The sequence below is a fragment of the Hypanus sabinus genome, chromosome 4, assembly GCF_030144855.1.
Source record: "Hypanus sabinus isolate sHypSab1 chromosome 4, sHypSab1.hap1, whole genome shotgun sequence".
In the NCBI taxonomy this organism is placed as follows: Eukaryota; Metazoa; Chordata; class Chondrichthyes; order Myliobatiformes; family Dasyatidae; genus Hypanus; species Hypanus sabinus.
Window position 1 is genome coordinate 78116279 of NC_082709.1, and position 16170 is coordinate 78132448.

The following is a 16170-nucleotide window of genomic DNA, read 5'->3' on the forward strand; positions in this document are numbered from 1 at the left end:
TTAAGGAACAGCTTCATCAGATTTCTGAATGGACAATGAACCCATGTACACTACCTCAATATTTCTTTTTTTTAAATTTTTTTTTGCACTCCGTATTCAGTTTTATTTTTTTAAATCTATTTCTTTTTGAAAGTTGTAGTTTTAAAATCATTTGCAATGTATTGCTGCTGCAAAACAACAAATTCCACAACATATATGCCAGTGATGTTCAAAATGATTCTGATTAAATGTCCCTAATATATCTGTCACCTCTTTGGGCAGCAGGTTGCAAGAACTCACCGCTCTGTGTGTAGGGGAAAAATACTTGCCTCTGACACCACCCTGCCCCCCCCCACCATACTTTCCTTCAATCACCTTAAAATTATATCCCTCACATTAGCCATTTCCGCTTGGGGAAAATGTCTCTGGCTACCCACTCATTCTATGCCTTCAATTGTGTACACTTCCAAGTCACCTCTTGTCCTCTTTCTTCAAAGAAAGAAGCCCTAGCTCACTCAACCTTTCCTCACAAGACATGCTTTCTAGTCCCAGTGTTGTCCTGGTAAATCTCGTCTGCGTCCTCTCTAAAATTTCCATATCCTTCCTACAATGAAGTGAGCAGGTCTAACACAAGTGACCAGAGCAATACTCCAAGTATACTGGGATGCTGGAAGAGCTCTATTGTAATCCAAATACTAGCCTAAAATTTGTTCACTTCCAACTGGGGAACTAAACTTATGCAGGGGGATAAGATTAAGAAGGAATGGCAGAGCAGACTCAATGGGCTGAATGTCCGATGCTCCTGTGTCTCATGGACTTTGTTTCCAGATAAGCTCAGTGCCTTCTATGCTCTGTCTGACTGTCTGAACACGGAGGAACCTTCACAAACTCGCACAGAACCTGATGATGCTGTGATTTCAGTCTCTGAGGCTAACATAAAAGCATCCTTCAGGAAGGTGAACCCACAGAAAGCATCCAGCCCAGACAGGGTACCTGGCTGAGTACTAAAGACCTGTGCTGATCAACTGGCTGGAGTGTTCACCATTGTCTTTAATCTCTTGCTTTGGCAGTCTGAGGTGCCACCTGCTTCAAGCAGGCTTCAATTGCACCAATACCTAAGAACATAGTGACCTGCTTCAGTGTCTATCATCACTTGCATCTACTGTGAAGTGTTTTGAGGGATTTGTGATGAAACATATCAACTGCCTGAGATGTGACTTGGATCTGCTCCAATTTGCCTACCAGCACAACAGACCCACAGCAGATGCCATTTCACTGGCTCTTCACTCAACTCTGGACAGCAAAGATGCATTCATCATGTTGACTACAGCTCAACATTAAATGCTATCATCTCCTCAAAGCTGATCAATAAGCTTCAAGACCTTGGCCTCAATACCTCCTTGTGCAACTGGATCCTTGACTTCCTCACTTGCAGACCCCAGTCAGTTTTGATTGGCAACGTCTCCTCCACAATCTCCATCAGCACAGGTGCACCACAAGGCTGTGTGCTTAGCCCCGGTCTTATTCGCTTTACACTTCTGACTGCGAGGCTAAGTACAGCTCCAGTGCCATATTTAAGTTTGGTGACAACACCATAATTGGCCAAATCAAAGATGGTGACAAATCAGCACATAAGAGGGAGATTGAGTGCGAGGTTGTTGCTGTGGCACCACTCAGCCAGATTTTCAATGTCAGCGAGACCAAAGGAGCTGATTATTGACTTCAGGATGAGGAAACTGATGGTCTGTGAGCCAGTCCTTATTGGAGGATCAGAGGCTGAGAGGATCAGCAATATTACATTCCTCAGTGGTATCATTTCAGAGGATCTGTCCTGGGTCCATAAACAAGTACAATGACAAAGAAAACACAGCAGCACCTCTACTTCCTTAGAAGTCTGTGAAGATCCGGCATGACATCAAAACTTTGACAAACTCTATGGCTGTGTGGCGGAGAGTATATTGACTGGCGGTTCATTGCTGGTAGGGAAACATTAATGCCCTTCTATGGGAAAAGCCCACAAAAACTAGTGGACGCAGCCCAGTCCATCACGGGTAAAGCCCTCCCCACCACTGGGCACATCGACACAGAGTGCTGTCACAGGAAAGCAGTGTCCATCGGGGAGCACCACAACTCTTGTTGCAGCTGCCATCAGGAAGAAGGTACAGGCTTCTCCGGACCTGCACCACCAAGTTCAGGAACAACTACCCCATGCTCTTGAACCAGAGGGGATAACTTCACTCACCCCTATCACTGAACTGTTCCCAACACCTATGGACTCACTTGAAAGAACTTGTCTCATGTTCTCTATTTATTACTCATTTATTAAAGTTCAAAGTACATCTATTATGAAAGTATGCAGACAACCTTGACATTGTTTTCTTGCAGGCACCCGTTCAAAGAAAAACCCCACACAAGACCATCAAACAAGCAAAAGAAAGCAAATCACGCAATCAACAAACATGAACAAGTAACTCTCAGAACATTAAACATCAAACCGTAGAACATGCAAAAGTGAGACCATAGCCAAGAACCACTGAGCAGATTGAAACCAGTCTAGGAAACATTGGCTGCAGCCACAGCTAATCATTACAGCTCGCATTACGGTTTTTTTTAGTATTTCTACAATTTATTGTCTTTTTCCCATTGGTTGTTTCCCTGTCCCGTTGGGTGGGTCTTTCATTGACTATATTAAGTTTCCTGGATTTTACATAGCTTGTCTGCAAGAAAATGAATTTCAGGGTTGCATATGGTGATGTGTATGGAATTTGATAATTTACTTTGACCTTTGAACTTAAGTGACAACTGAATGATCTGAGTCCCCTCAGAGCTGTTTGAAGAGTGGTCCGTACCCCTATCCGTGCCGCCTTGTGTGAAAAGTGGGAGATTCCGGAATAGGGGAAGTGTGTTTTTGGGGAGGGTGGGAAACCCTCCTGTGAGAAATGAAGCAGAGGCTTGTCTCTGCTGTAGGGTTCTGAAGTTGGGTGGAAGGTTTCTGTGTGTCGGTCAGGTGGGGGATAATGAAGGCTCTGGGTTGGGTTAGGATGCTGGGTGTGCTTATGGTGTTATGGTGTCTGTGTGGGTAATGAAAGAGCTGGTTGGGTTTGGGTGCATGTTCGGGTGGTAGTGAAGGCTCCGGGTTCGGTTTCGGTGTTGGGTGTGTGCTTGGGGTGGTAGTGAAGGCTCTGGGTTGGGTTTGGGTGTTCGGTGTGTGCTTGGGGTGGTAGTGAAGACACTGGGTTGGGTTTGGGTGTTGGGTGTGTGTTTGGGGTGGTAGTGAAGGTGGGTTGGGTTTGGGTGTTGTGTGTTTGGGGTGGTAGTGAAGGGTCTGGGTTGGGTTTGGGTGTTGGGTGTGTGTTTGGGGTGGTAGTGAAGATGGGTTGGGTTTGGGTGTTCTGCGTGTGTGTTTGGGGTGGTAGTGAAGGTGGGTTGGGTTTAGGTGTTCTGCGTGTGTGTTTGGGGTGGTAGTGAAGGCTCTGGGTTGGGTGTATGTTTGGGGTGGTAGTGAAGGTGGGTTGGGTTTGGGTGTTGTGTGTTTGGGGTGGTCGTGAAGGGTCTGGGTTGGGTTTGGGTGTTGGGCGTGTGTTTGGGGTGGTAGTGAAGGTGGGTTGGGTTTGGGTGTTCTGCGTGTGTTTGGGGTGGTAGTGAAGATTCTGGGTTGGGTTCGGATGTTGGGTGTGTGCTTGGGGTGGTAGTGAAGGGACTGGGTGTTGCGTGTATATTTGGGGTGGTAGTGAAGGGTCTGGGTTGGGTTTGGTTGTTGGGTTGGGTTTGGGTGTTGGGTGTGTGCTTGGGGTGGTAGTGAAGGCTCTGGGTTGGGTTTGGGTTTTGGCGGTGTGTTTGGGGTGGTAGTGAAGGGTCTGGGTTGGGTTTGGGTGTTGGGTCTGTGCTTGGGGTGGTAGTGAAGGTGGGTTGGGTTTGGGTGTTGGGTGTGTGCTTGGGGTGGTAGTGAAGGTGGGTTGGGTTTGGGTGTTGGGTGTGTGTTCAGGTGGTAGTGAAGGCACTGGGTTGGGTTTGGGTGTTGAGTGTGTGTTTGGGGTGGTAGTGAAGGTGTGTTGGGTTTGGGTGTTGTGTGTGTGTTTGGGGTGGTAGTGAAGGTTCTGGGTTGGGTTCGGATGTTGGGTGTGTGCTTGTGGTAGTGAAGGGTCTGGGTGTTGGGTGTATGTTTGGGGTGGTAGTGAAGGCTCTGGGTTGGGTTTGGGTGGTGTGTGTGTTTGGGGTGGTAGTGAAGGCTCTGGGTAGGGTTTGGGTGTTGGGTGTGTGCTTGGGGTAGTAGTGAAGGTGGGTTAGGTTTGGGTGTTGGGTGTGTGCTTGGGGTGGTAGTGAAGGTGTGTTGGGTTTGGGTGTTGGGTGTGTGCTTGGGGTGGTAGTGAAGGCCCTGGGTTCGGTTTGGATGTTGGGTGTGTGTTTGGGGTGGTAGTGAAGGCTCTGGGTTGGGTTTGGGTGTTGTGTGTGATTGGGGTGGTAGTGAAGGTGGGTTGGGTTTGGATGTTGGGTGTATGTTTGGGCTGGTAGTGAAGGCTGTGGGTTGGGTTTGGATTTTGGGTGTGTGTTTGGGGTGGTAGTGAAGTTGGGTTGGGTTTGGGTGTTGTGTGTGTGTTTGGGTGGTAGTGAAGGCTCTGGGTTGGGTTTGGGTGTTGGGTGTGTGTTTGGGTGGTAGTGAAGGCTCTGGGTTGGGTTTGGGTGTTGTGTGTGATTGGGGTGGTAGTGAAGATGGGTTGGGTTTGGATGTGTGTATGTTTGGGGTGGTAGTGAAGGTGGGTTGGGTTTGGGTGTTCTGCGTGTGTGTTTGGGGTGGTAGTAAAGGCTCTGGGTTGGGTGAATGTTTAGGGTGGTAGTGAAGGTGGGTTGGGTTTGGGTGTTCTGCGTGTGTTTGGGGTGGTAGTAAAGGTTCTGGGTTGGGTTCGGATGTTGGGTGTGTGCTTGGGGTGGTAGTGAAGGTGGGTTGGGTTTGGGTGTTGGGTGTGTGCTTGGGGTGGTAGTGAAGGTGGGTTGGGTTTGGGTGTTGGGTGTGTGCTTGGGGTGGTAGTGAAGGTGGGTTGGGTTTGGGTGTTGGGTGTGTGCTTGGGGTGGTAGTGAAGGTGGGTTGGGTTTGGGTGTTGGGTGTGTGCTTGGGGTGGTAGTGAAGGCTCTGGGTTGGGTATGGATGTTGGGTGTGTGTTTGAAGTGGTAGTGAAGGCTCTGGACTGGGTTTGGGTGTTGAGTGTGTGTTTGGGGTGGTAGTGAAGGTGGGTTGGGTTTGGGTGTTGTGCGTGTGTTTGGGGTGGTAGTGAAGGTGGGTTGGGTTTGGGTGTTGGGTGTGTGTTCAGGTGGTAGTGAAGGCTCTGGGTTGGGTTTGGGTGCTGTGTGTGTGTTTGGGGTGGTAGTGAAGGCTCTGGGTTGGGTTTGGGTGCTGTGTGTGTGTTTGGGTGGTAGTGAAGGCTCTGAATTGGGTTTGGGTGCTGTGTGTGTGTTTGGGGTGGTAGTGAAGGCTCTGTGTTGAGTTTGGGTGTTGGGTGTGTGTTTGGGTGGTAGTGAAGGCTCTGGGTTGGGTTTGGGTGTTGGGTGTGTGCTTGGGGTGGTAGTGAAGGGACTGGGTTGGATTTGGGTGTTGGGTGTGTGCTTGGGGTGGTAGTGAAGGTGTGTTGGGTTTGGGTGTTGGGTGTGTGCTTGCGGTGGTAGTGAAGGCACTGGGTTGGGTATGGGTGCTGTGTGTGTGTTTGGGGTGGTAGTGAAGGCTCTGGGTTGGGTTTGGGTGCTGTGTGTGTGTTTGGGGTGGTAGTGAAGGCTCTGGGTTGGGTTTGGGTGCTGTGTGTGTGTTTGGGGTGGTAGTGAAGGCTCTGGGTTGGGTTTGGATGCTGTGTGTGTGTTTGGGGTGGTAGTGAAGGGTCTGGGTTGGGTTTGGGTGCTGTGTGTGTGTTTGGGGTGGTAGTGAAGGCTCTGGGTTGGATTTGGGTGTTGGGTGTGTATTTGGGGTGGTAGTGAAGGCTCTGGGTTGGATTTGGGTGTTGGGTGTGTGCTTGGGGTGGTAGTGAAGGTGGGTTGGGTTTGGATGTTGTGTGTGTGTTTGGGGTGGTAGTGAAGGGTCTGGGTTGGGTTTGGGTGCTGTGTGTGTGTTTGGGGTGGTAGTGAAGGCTCTGGGTTGGATTTGGGTGTTGGGTGTGTATTTGGGGTGGTAGTGAAGGCTCTGGGTTGGATTTGGGTGTTGGGTGTGTGCTTGGGGTGGTAGTGAAGGTGGGTTGGGTTTGGATGTTGTGTGTGTGTTTGGGGTGGTAGTGAAGGCTCTGGGTTGGGTTTGGGTGTTGGGTGTGTATTTGGGGTGGTAGTGAAGGCTCTGGGTTGGATTTGGGTGTTGGGTGTGTGCTTGGGGTGGTAGTGAAGGTGGGTTGGGTTTGGGTGTTGGGTGTGTGCTTGGGGTGGTAGTGAAGGTGGGTTGGGTTTGGATGTTGTGTGTGTGTTTGGGGTGGTAGTGAAGGCTCTGGGATGGATTTGGGTGTTGGGTGTGTATTTGGGGTGGTAGTGAAGGCTCTGGGTTGGATTTGGGTGTTGGGTGTGTGCTTGGGGTGGTAGTGAAGGTGGGTTGGGTTTGGATGTTGTGTGTGTGTTTGGGGTGGTAGTGAAGGGTCTGGGTTGGGTTTGGGTGCTGTGTGTGTGTTTGGGGTGGTAGTGAAGGCTCTGGGTTGGATTTGGGTGTTGGGTGTGTATTTGGGGTGGTAGTGAAGGCTCTGGGTTGGATTTGGGTGTTGGGTGTGTGCTTGGGGTGGTAGTGAAGGTGGGTTGGGTTTGGATGTTGTGTGTGTGTTTGGGGTGGTAGTGAAGGCTCTGGGTTGGGTTTGGGTGTTGGGTGTGTATTTGGGGTGGTAGTGAAGGCTCTGGGTTGGATTTGGGTGTTGGGTGTGTGCTTGGGGTGGTAGTGAAGGTGGGTTGGGTTTGGGTGTTGGGTGTGTGCTTGGGGTGGTAGTGAAGGTGGGTTGGGTTTGGATGTTGTGTGTGTGTTTGGGGTGGTAGTGAAGGTGGGTTGGGTTTGGGTGTTGGGTGTGTATTTGGGGTGGTAGTGAAGGCTCTGGGTTGGATTTGGGTGTTGGGTGTGTGCTTGGGGTGGTAGTGAAGGTGGGTTGGGTTTGGATGTTGTGTGTGTGTTTGGGGTGGTAGTGAAGGCTCTGGGTTGGGTTTGGGTGTTGGGTGTGTATTTGGGGTGGTAGTGAAGGCTCTGGGTTGGATTTGGGTGTTGGGTGTGTGCTTGGGGTGGTAGTGAAGGTGGGTTGGGTTTGGGTGTTGGGTGTGTGCTTGGGGTGGTAGTGAAGGTGGGTTGGGTTTGGATGTTGTGTGTGTGTTTGGGGTGGTAGTGAAGGTGGGTTGGGTTTGGGTGTTGGGTGTGTGCTTGGGGTGGTAGTGAAGGCACTGGGTTGGGTATGGGTGCTGTGTGTGTGTTTGGGGTGGTAGTGAAGGCTCTGGGTTGGGTTTGGGTGCTGTGTGTGTGTTTGGGGTGGTAGTGAAGGCTCTGGGTTGGGTTTGGGTGCTGTGTGTGTGTTTGGGGTGGTAGTGAAGGCTCTGGGTTGGGTTTGGGTGCTGTGTGTGTGTTTGGGGTGGTAGTGAAGGGTCTGGGTTGGGTTTGGGTGCTGTGTGTGTGTTTGGGGTGGTAGTGAAGGCTCTGGGTTGGATTTGGGTGTTGGGTGTGTATTTGGGGTGGTAGTGAAGGCTCTGGGTTGGATTTGGGTGTTGGGTGTGTGCTTGGGGTGGTAGTGAAGGTGGGTTGGGTTTGGATGTTGTGTGTGTGTTTGGGGTGGTAGTGAAGGGTCTGGGTTGGGTTTGGGTGCTGTGTGTGTGTTTGGGGTGGTAGTGAAGGCTCTGGGTTGGATTTGGGTGTTGGGTGTGTATTTGGGGTGGTAGTGAAGGCTCTGGGTTGGATTTGGGTGTTGGGTGTGTGCTTGGGGTGGTAGTGAAGGTGGGTTGGGTTTGGATGTTGTGTGTGTGTTTGGGGTGGTAGTGAAGGCTCTGGGTTGGGTTTGGGTGTTGGGTGTGTATTTGGGGTGGTAGTGAAGGCTCTGGGTTGGATTTGGGTGTTGGGTGTGTGCTTGGGGTGGTAGTGAAGGTGGGTTGGGTTTGGGTGTTGGGTGTGTGCTTGGGGTGGTAGTGAAGGTGGGTTGGGTTTGGATGTTGTGTGTGTGTTTGGGGTGGTAGTGAAGGCTCTGGGTTGGGTTTGGGTGTTGGGTGTGTATTTGGGGTGGTAGTGAAGGCTCTGGGTTGGATTTGGGTGTTGGGTGTGTGCTTGGGGTGGTAGTGAAGGTGGGTTGGGTTTGGGTGTTGGGTGTGTGCTTGGGGTGGTAGTGAAGGGTCTGGGTTGGGTTTGGGTGCTGTGTGTGTGTTTGGGGTGGTAGTGAAGGCTCTGGGTTGGATTTGGGTGTTGGGTGTGTATTTGGGGTGGTAGTGAAGGCTCTGGGTTGGATTTGGGTGTTGGGTGTGTGCTTGGGGTGGTAGTGAAGGTGGGTTGGGTTTGGATTCTGTGTGTGTGTTTGGGGTGGTAGTGAAGGGTCTGGGTTGGGTTTGGGTGCTGTGTGTGTGTTTGGGGTGGTAGTGAAGGCTCTGGGTTGGGTTTGGGTGTTGGGTGTGTATTTGGGGTGGTAGTGAAGACTCTGGGTTGGATTTGGGTGTTGGGTGTGTGCTTGGGGTGGTAGTGAAGGTGGGTTGGGTTTGGGTGTTGGGTGTGTGCTTGGGGTGGTAGTGAAGGTGGGTTGGGTTTGGGTGTTGGGTGTGTGCTTGGGGTGGTAGTGAAGGCTCTGGGTTGGATTTGGGTGTTGGGTGTGTGCTTGGGGTGGTAGTGAAGGTGGGTTGGGTTTGGGTGTTGGGTGTGTGCTTGGGGTGGTAGTGAAGGTGGGTTGGGTTTGGATGTTGTGTGTGTGTTTGGGGTGGTAGTGAAGGGTCTGGGTTGGGTTTGGGTGCTGTGTGTGTGTTTGGGGTGGTAGTGAAGGCTCTGGGTTGGGTTTGGGTGTTGGGTGTGTATTTGGGGTGGTAGTGAAGGCTCTGGGTTGGATTTGGGTGTTGGGTGTGTGCTTGGGGTGGTAGTGAAGGTGGGTTGGGTTTGGGTGTTGGGTGTGTGCTTGGGGTGGTAGTGAAGGCTCTGGGTTGGATTTGGGTGTTGGGTGTGTGCTTGGGGTGGTAGTGAAGGTGGGTTGGGTTTGGGTGTTGGGTGTGTGTTCAGGTGATAGTGAAGGCTCTGGGTTGGGTTTGGGTGCTGTGTGTGTGTTTGGGGTGGTAGTGAAGGTTCTGGGTTGGGTTTGGGTGCTGTGTGTGTGTTTGGGGTGGTAGTGAAGGCTCTGGGTTGGGTTTGGGTGCTGTGTGTGTGTTTGGGGTGGTAGTGAAGGGTCTGGGTTGGGTTTGGGTGCTGTGTGTGTGTTTGGGGTGGTAGTGAAGGGTCTGGGTTGGATTTGGGTGTTGGGTGTGTATTTGGGGTGGTAGTGAAGGCTCTGGGTTGGATTTGGGTGTTGGGTGTGTGCTTGGGGTGGTAGTGAAGGTGGGTTGGGTTTGGATGTTGTGTGTGTGTTTGGGGTGGTAGTGAAGGCTCTGGGTTGGGTTTGGGTGTTGGGTGTGTGCTTGGGGTGGTAGTGAAGGTGGGTTGGGTTTGGGTGTTGGGTGTGTGCTTGGGGTGGTAGTGAAGGTGGGTTGGGTTTGGGTGTTGGGTGTGTGCTTGGGGTGGTAGTGAAGGTGGGTTGGGTTTGGGTGTTGAGTGTGTGTTTGGGGTGGTAGTGAAGGTGGGTTGGGTTTGGGTGTTGAGTGTGTGTTTGGGGTGGTAGTGAAGGTGGGTTGGGTTTGGGTGGTGTGTGTGTGTTTGGTTTGGTAGTGAAGGGTCTGGGTTGGGTTTGGGTGTTGTGTGTGTGCTTGGGGTGGTAGTGAAGGCTCTGAGTTGGGTTTGGGTGTTGGGTGTGTGTTTGGGGTGGTAGTGAAGGGTTTGGGTGATGGGTGTGTGTTTGGGGTGGTAGTGAAGGTGGGTTGGGTTTGGGAGTTCTGCGTGTGTGTTTGGGGTGGTAGTGAAGGCTCTGGGTTGGGTTTGGGTGTTGAGTGTGTGTTTGGGGTGGTAGTGAAGGTGGGTTGGGTTTGGGTGTTGTGCGTGTGTTTGGGGTGGTAGTGAAGGTTCTGGGTTGGGTTCGGATGTTGGGTGTGTGCTTGTGGTAGTGAAGGGTCTCGGTGTTGGGTGTATGTTTGGGGTGGTAGTGAAGGCTCTGGGTTGGGTTTGGGTGGTGTGTGTGTTTGGGGTGGTAGTGAAGGCTCTGGGTTGGGTTTGGGTGTTGGGTGTGTGTTTGGGGTAGTAGTGAAGGTGGGTTGGGTTTGGGTGTTGGGTGTGTGTTTGGGGTGGTAGTGAAGGCTCTGGGTTGGATTTGGGTGTTGGGTGTGTGTTTGGGGTGGTAGTGAAGGTGTGTTGGGTTTGGGTGTTGGGTGTGTGCTTGGGGTGGTAGTGAAGGCCCTGGGTTCATTTTGGATGTTGGGTGTGTGCTTGGGGTGGTAGTGAAGGCTCTGGGTTGGGTATGGATGTTGGGTGTGTGTTTGAAGTGGTAGTGAAGGCTCTGGGCTGGGTTTGGGTGTTGTGTGTGATTGGGGTGGTAGTGAAGATGGGTTGGGTTTGGATGTGTGTATGTTTGGGGTGGTAGTGAAGGTGGGTTGGGTTTTGGTGTTCTGCGTGTGTTTGGGGTGGTAGTAAAGGTTCTGGGTTGGGTTCGGATGTTGGGTGTGTGCTTGGGGTGGTAGTGAAGGTGGTTTGGATTTGGGTGTTGGGTGTGTGCTTGGGGTGGTAGTGAAGGTGGGTTGGGTTTGGGTGTTGGGTGTGTGCTTGGGGTGGTAGTGAAGGTGGGTTGGGTATGGATGTTGGGTGTGTGTTTGAAGTGGTAGTGAAGGCTCTGGGCTGGGTTTGGGTGTTGTGTGTGATTGGGGTGGTAGTGAAGGTGGGTTGGGTTTGGGTGTTGGGTGTGTGCTTGGGGTGGTAGTGAAGGTGGGTTGGGTATGGATGTTGTGTGTATGTTTGGGGTGGTAGTGAAGGCTCTGGGTTGGGTTTGGGTGCTGTGTGTGTGTTTGGGGTGGTGGTGAAGGGTCTGGGTTGGGTTTGGGTGCTGTGTGTGTGTTTGGGGTGGTAGTGAAGGGTCTGGGTTGGGTTTGGGTGCTGTGTGTGTGCTTGGGGTGGTAGTGAAGGCTCTGGGTTGGATTTGGGTGTTGGGTGTGTGCTTGGGGTGGTAGTGAAGGTGGGTTGGGTTTGGGTGTTGGGTGTGTGCTTGGGGTGGTAGTGAAGGTGGGTTGGGTTTGGGTGTTGGGTGTGTGCTTGGGGTGGTAGTGAAGGTGGGTTGGGTTTGGGTGTTGGGTGTGTGCTTGGGGTGGTAGTGAAGGCTCTGGGTTGGGTTTGGTTGTTGGGTTGGGTTTGGTTGTTGGGTTGGGTTTGGTTGTTGGGTTGAGTTTGGTTGTTGGGTTGAATTTGGGTGTTGTGTGTGTGTTTGGGGTGGTAGTGAAGGGTCTGGTTTCGGTTTGGGTGTTGTGTGTGTGTTTGGGTTGGTAGTGAAGGCTCTGGGTTGGGTTTGGTTTTTGGGTGTGTGTTTGGGGTGGTGGTGCAGGCTCTGGGTTGGGTTTGGGTGTTGGGTGTGTGCTTGGGGTGGTAGTGAAGGTGGTTTGGGTTTGGGTGTTGGGTGTGTGTTTGGGTGGTAGTGAAGGTTCTGAGTTGGGTTTGGGTGTTGGGTGTGTGCTTGGGGTGGTAGTGAAGGTGGGTTGCGTTTGGGTGTTGGGTGTGTGTTTGGGTGGTAGTGAAGGCTCTGGGTTGGGTTTGGGTGTTGGGTGTGTGCTTGGGGTGGTAGTGAAGGCCCTGGGTTCGGTTTGGATGTTGGGTGTGTGTTTGGGGTGGTAGTGAAGGCTCTGGGTTGGGTTTGGGTGTTGTGTGTGATTGGGGTGGTAGTGAAGGTGGGTTGGGTTTGGATGTTGGGTGTATGTTTGGGCTGGTAGTGAAGGCTGTGGGTTGGGTTTGGATTTTGGGTGTGTGTTTGGGGTGGTAGTGAAGTTGGGTTTGGTTTGGGTGTTGGGTGTGTGTTTGGGTGGTAGTGAAGGCTCTGGGTTGGGTTTGGGTGTTGGGTGTGTGCTTGGGGTGGTAGTGAAGGTGGGTTGGGTTTGGGTGTTGGGTGTGTTTTTGGGTGGTAGTGAAGTCTCTGGGTTGGGTTTGGGTGTTGTGTGTGTGTTTTGGGTGGTAGTGAAGGCTCTGGGTTGGGTTTGGGTGCTTTGTGTGCTATGTTTGCCGGTTATGGTGTGTTTGTGTGTTTGGTGGGGTGGTAAAGATGACCTTGATTGTGTTTATCACCTGATGCTGGGCTGACTCCCTGCATTTGCACTTCTGCCCCCTTCAGGTACTCTGTTCAAGCCACTGACCAGCCCTGATGTGGCCAAGATGGACCTTTCTCCTGGCTGCTGTCTGCCCCTCGGCTTGCTGTGAGTATTTGTGAGTTGGTGGGCGAGGCGGGAGGTGTTGTGGGAATGACTGACTCCTGTTGTCGCTGTCACTGTCTCCCTCCAGAACTGGAACCTCCGACAAGTTATTCCCTTCACCAACCGCAAAATGAACTGCCCGCAAAGAACCGCTACAGAGAGAACATTGTCCCAGCGGACCCTGGCAAGTTCTGCATCCCTCACCTGTCTGGAGATTTGGTTTCCTTTCGAGTTTTACTCCATGTTTTTCTGGGATGATCGGTCTCCAGAGACCTGTGGGGGGTGGGGTACAGTTACTCTGATCAGTATCTGACTGGGTTTTGGATTGGAGGGAGGGATTGCTTCTTGAAAGGTAATACTCATTTTCACTAAGTGTAATAATAAAGTTTCATTCACTTTATCTTTTCCCAGATCTCAGTTATGGGATAGCGACAGGAAGGTGGGCTTTATGTGAGTTTAGACATTATGCATGATAGCAAAGGGACTTGGGAGCCCTCAGGCATGATTCCCTAAAGGTCAACTTGCAGGTTGAGGTGATGGTAAAGTAGGTAAATGAAATGTTAGCAGTTATTTCAGCTGGGCAGGGATGTGATGCTGAGGCTTTGTAAGGCATTGGTCAGGCTACACGGAGTACGGTGAGCAGTTTTGGGGCCCCTTACCTAAGGAAGAATATACTGGCATTGGAGAGGGTCCAGAGGAGGTTCATGAAAATGATTCCAGGAATGAAAGGGTTAATGTATCAGTAGTGTTTCGCTCTGGGACTGTACTTGCTGGAGTTTAGAACAATGAGGCGGGGAGGTGGGGGAGGGGTAACCTCATTGTAACCTATTGAATAATGAAAGGTCTTAATAGAGTGGATGTGGAGGGATGTTTCCTATGCTGGGGGAGTCTAGGGCCAGAGGGCACAGTCTCAGAATAGAGGGATGTACAATTGGAACAGAGATGAGGAGAAATTTCTTTGGCGCAGGTGGCTGTGCAGGTCAGATCGTTGGGTTTATTTAAAGTGGAGGTTGATAGGTTCTTGATTGAAGGTTCTTGGGAGAAGGCAGGAGAATGGGGTTGAGGGATAATAAATCAGACATGATGGAATGGTGGAGTAGACAGAGTATCCACTGATAGTTATAGAGCCATGGACCAGCGCTTTGGCCCAATGGCTGGCACCACCACTAACCTCATTTTCCAGCACGGTGCACAGCCAAGCCATGGAGATCCAGCCTGGTGTTTGGCCTTCGGGGTCTCTGATTCCCTCCCCACGGGGCACCGCTCACTTTCTCCGTAGAACCAGGCGCTGAGCGACAGACTCCGGTGAAGTTGGACTTGGTTGTTCTTTAGCTCTGTAGGGTTGGTTCTGGGGACGGGGGGAGTGAGGGCTCAAGTTGGGGTTTGGGGACAGGGATGTGAGGAGTTGGAGAGTCTTCGCCTCCACTCTGATCGAAGGCCAGTGATGTGGGCATACGATGAAGGTCATCTGTGGATGAATATCGGGCTGCTAAGTGAAGTGGCTGGATCATTAGGGTTGTGATAGCTGGGACGAGCTCCCACTACCCATTATACACTTCCAAAGGTGTGGATTCCAAATATCCTCAAACAACCAAGTCCGGCTCCTGGCCTTCACATATGGCTTGGTTACTAAGCCCGGCAGAACCATCTCCATTAACAAGGAGCAAAGGCAAGTTATTGGCACCTGGAAACCAGTCACTCGGGGCAGTCAACCCTTGTTAGCTGTGGTTGGCAGCTCATCTAGGAGAAGGAAAACTGGTTTCAAACCTCCACTGCCTTGCAGCTATACCTACTCATGGGAGAGGCTTCAGGAGTAAACCTTGAGGTGAAAAATCTGGAGCTGGAGTCCCTAAGGCAGTCCTACATTGAGATCATCGCTGACTGGCAGCACCCGTGACAATGCTGGTGCCGAACAGAATCCGTCTCCGCTGTTCATTTGGATTCATCTCCCACATGGAGTGTAAATAAGTTGAAGACCGGAGGGGGTGGGATGAAGCTAAGAGCTGGAAAGGAGTGAAGGGCAGCAACGTAGACCGTTTCGCTGAAATGACGCAGATTGGGAGACCGTTTTGCTGAACACCTACGCTCATTGCCAGAGAAAGGAGGATCTCTCAGTGGCCACACATTTTAATTCTACATCCCATTCTGATATGTCTATCCATGGCCTCCTTTACTGTCAAGATGAATCCACACTCAGGTAACAACACCTTGTATACCGGCTGGGTAGCCTCCAACCTGACGGCATGAACATTGACTTCTCTAACTTCCGTTAAAGCCCCTCCTCCCCTTCTTACCCCATCCCTGACATATTTAGTTGTTTTTTTTCTCTCTTTCTGCCCATCACTCTGCCTGTTCTCCATCTCACTCCAGTGCTTTCCCCCCTCTCCCTTTCTTTCTCCCGAGGCCTCCTGTCCCATGATCCTTTCTCTTCTCCAGCTCTGTATCACTTCCGCCAATCACCTTTCCAGCTCTTAGCTTCATCCCACCCCCTTTGGTCTTCTATCATTTGGCATTTCCCCCTCCCCCTCCTACTTTCAAATCTCTTACTATCTCTCCTTTTAGTTAGTCCTGACGAAGGGTCTCGGCTCAAAACGTCGACAGTGCTTCTCCCTATAGATGCTGCCGTGTTCCACCAGCATTTTGTGTGTGTTGTGAGAATGTGGAATGTATTTCTAGGGGTGGTGTTAGAGGCAGATGAATTAGGGACATTTAAGAGACTCTTAGCCCGCCATTTTTCTGACATCCATGTGTCTGTGGTAGGAAAGGGTTGGATCGCTCATAGACTGTAGCGCTAGGATAGCGTAACACCCTGGTTAAGATTTTTTACTGCTCTGCTGTAAGTATTTCACTTTAGCAGTTCTGTAAGGGCTGTCTGTCCTGCCTTTAGCATGTTTGTGTTTGAGCTACGTTTGTGTTTGAGCAACTTGGGAATGTTGTGTCAGCGAACCAGGATAGTGGAATGGGAGGTTTTGGAGAACGTTGGGTGGAGAGGTATTTGTGACGGACACTGGTGTGGGTCAAGGATTTTAGGTGGGAATCGGGAGAAGATGGTGGGGAAGATGGCCGAGGAAGCCATCCCTGCTTCACAGGGTGCTTTGTCCAGATCAATGGCTTTGAGTAGGAAGGGCCAGTACTCCCGTGGGGGAGCCCATTTTGTTTGAGATGGACTTTGAGTGATACTGGGAAGCTGGTGTGTGCTTTCATGTAGACCGTGGGTCCAGCGGGTGAATTACAGGCAACTTCAAGATGAGCTCTAACCTGTGTGCACATTTGGACTGGGTTAACTGTAATAAGCTCCTTTATTTTCTCCCTTTTTCTCCTACTAACTGTTTGATAAAGCTAACAATTGTAAATGTACTTCCTTTATAACTGTATGCAGTGTATGGTCTGTCATCTCTTGCTGATGGGCAACTGAATGGGGCGCAGTAGTTAGTTTTCACAGACCAGGGTTTGGGTGGTCCTTCAGAAGTTTGGAGTCTGAGAAAGATGGTTTTCCCATTGTGGAGTCCGGTGGCTGTTAGCAAGAGGCACAACTCTAGAGACACCTGTTTTTTTATATAAAAAACAGGGGTTTTATTGTGGGAGCTTGTCTGGGATTGGATTCACTGGATACTGTGTAATTGCTCTAAGAATTAGTTTGTGTGTTTAAGCCTGGGTTAAACTATTGTTTGAGGAAAGTGACTAATACGTGATTATGGACACCGCAGGGATTAAGCATTGGTTTGAGTCAGAGAGATTACTCGTAACTAAAGCTTGTGTTCTGAGCCG

General features: G+C 51.1%; 1 protein-coding gene across 1 annotated transcript in view; it reads left to right on the plus strand.

Moving 5' to 3' along the window:
• The window catches only part of LOC132392129 (rac GTPase-activating protein 1-like), a 49475-nt gene extending 36804 nt beyond the window's left edge, over positions 1-12671 (plus strand). Inside the window, exons 16-17 of the mRNA XM_059965978.1 lie at positions 12324-12405; positions 12491-12671. Coding sequence (XP_059821961.1) covers positions 12324-12405; positions 12491-12536 — 128 coding nt within the window. The 3' untranslated portion in view covers positions 12537-12671. The remainder of the gene's footprint in view (positions 1-12323; positions 12406-12490) is intronic.
• The last annotated feature ends 3499 nt before the right edge of the window (positions 12672-16170 follow it).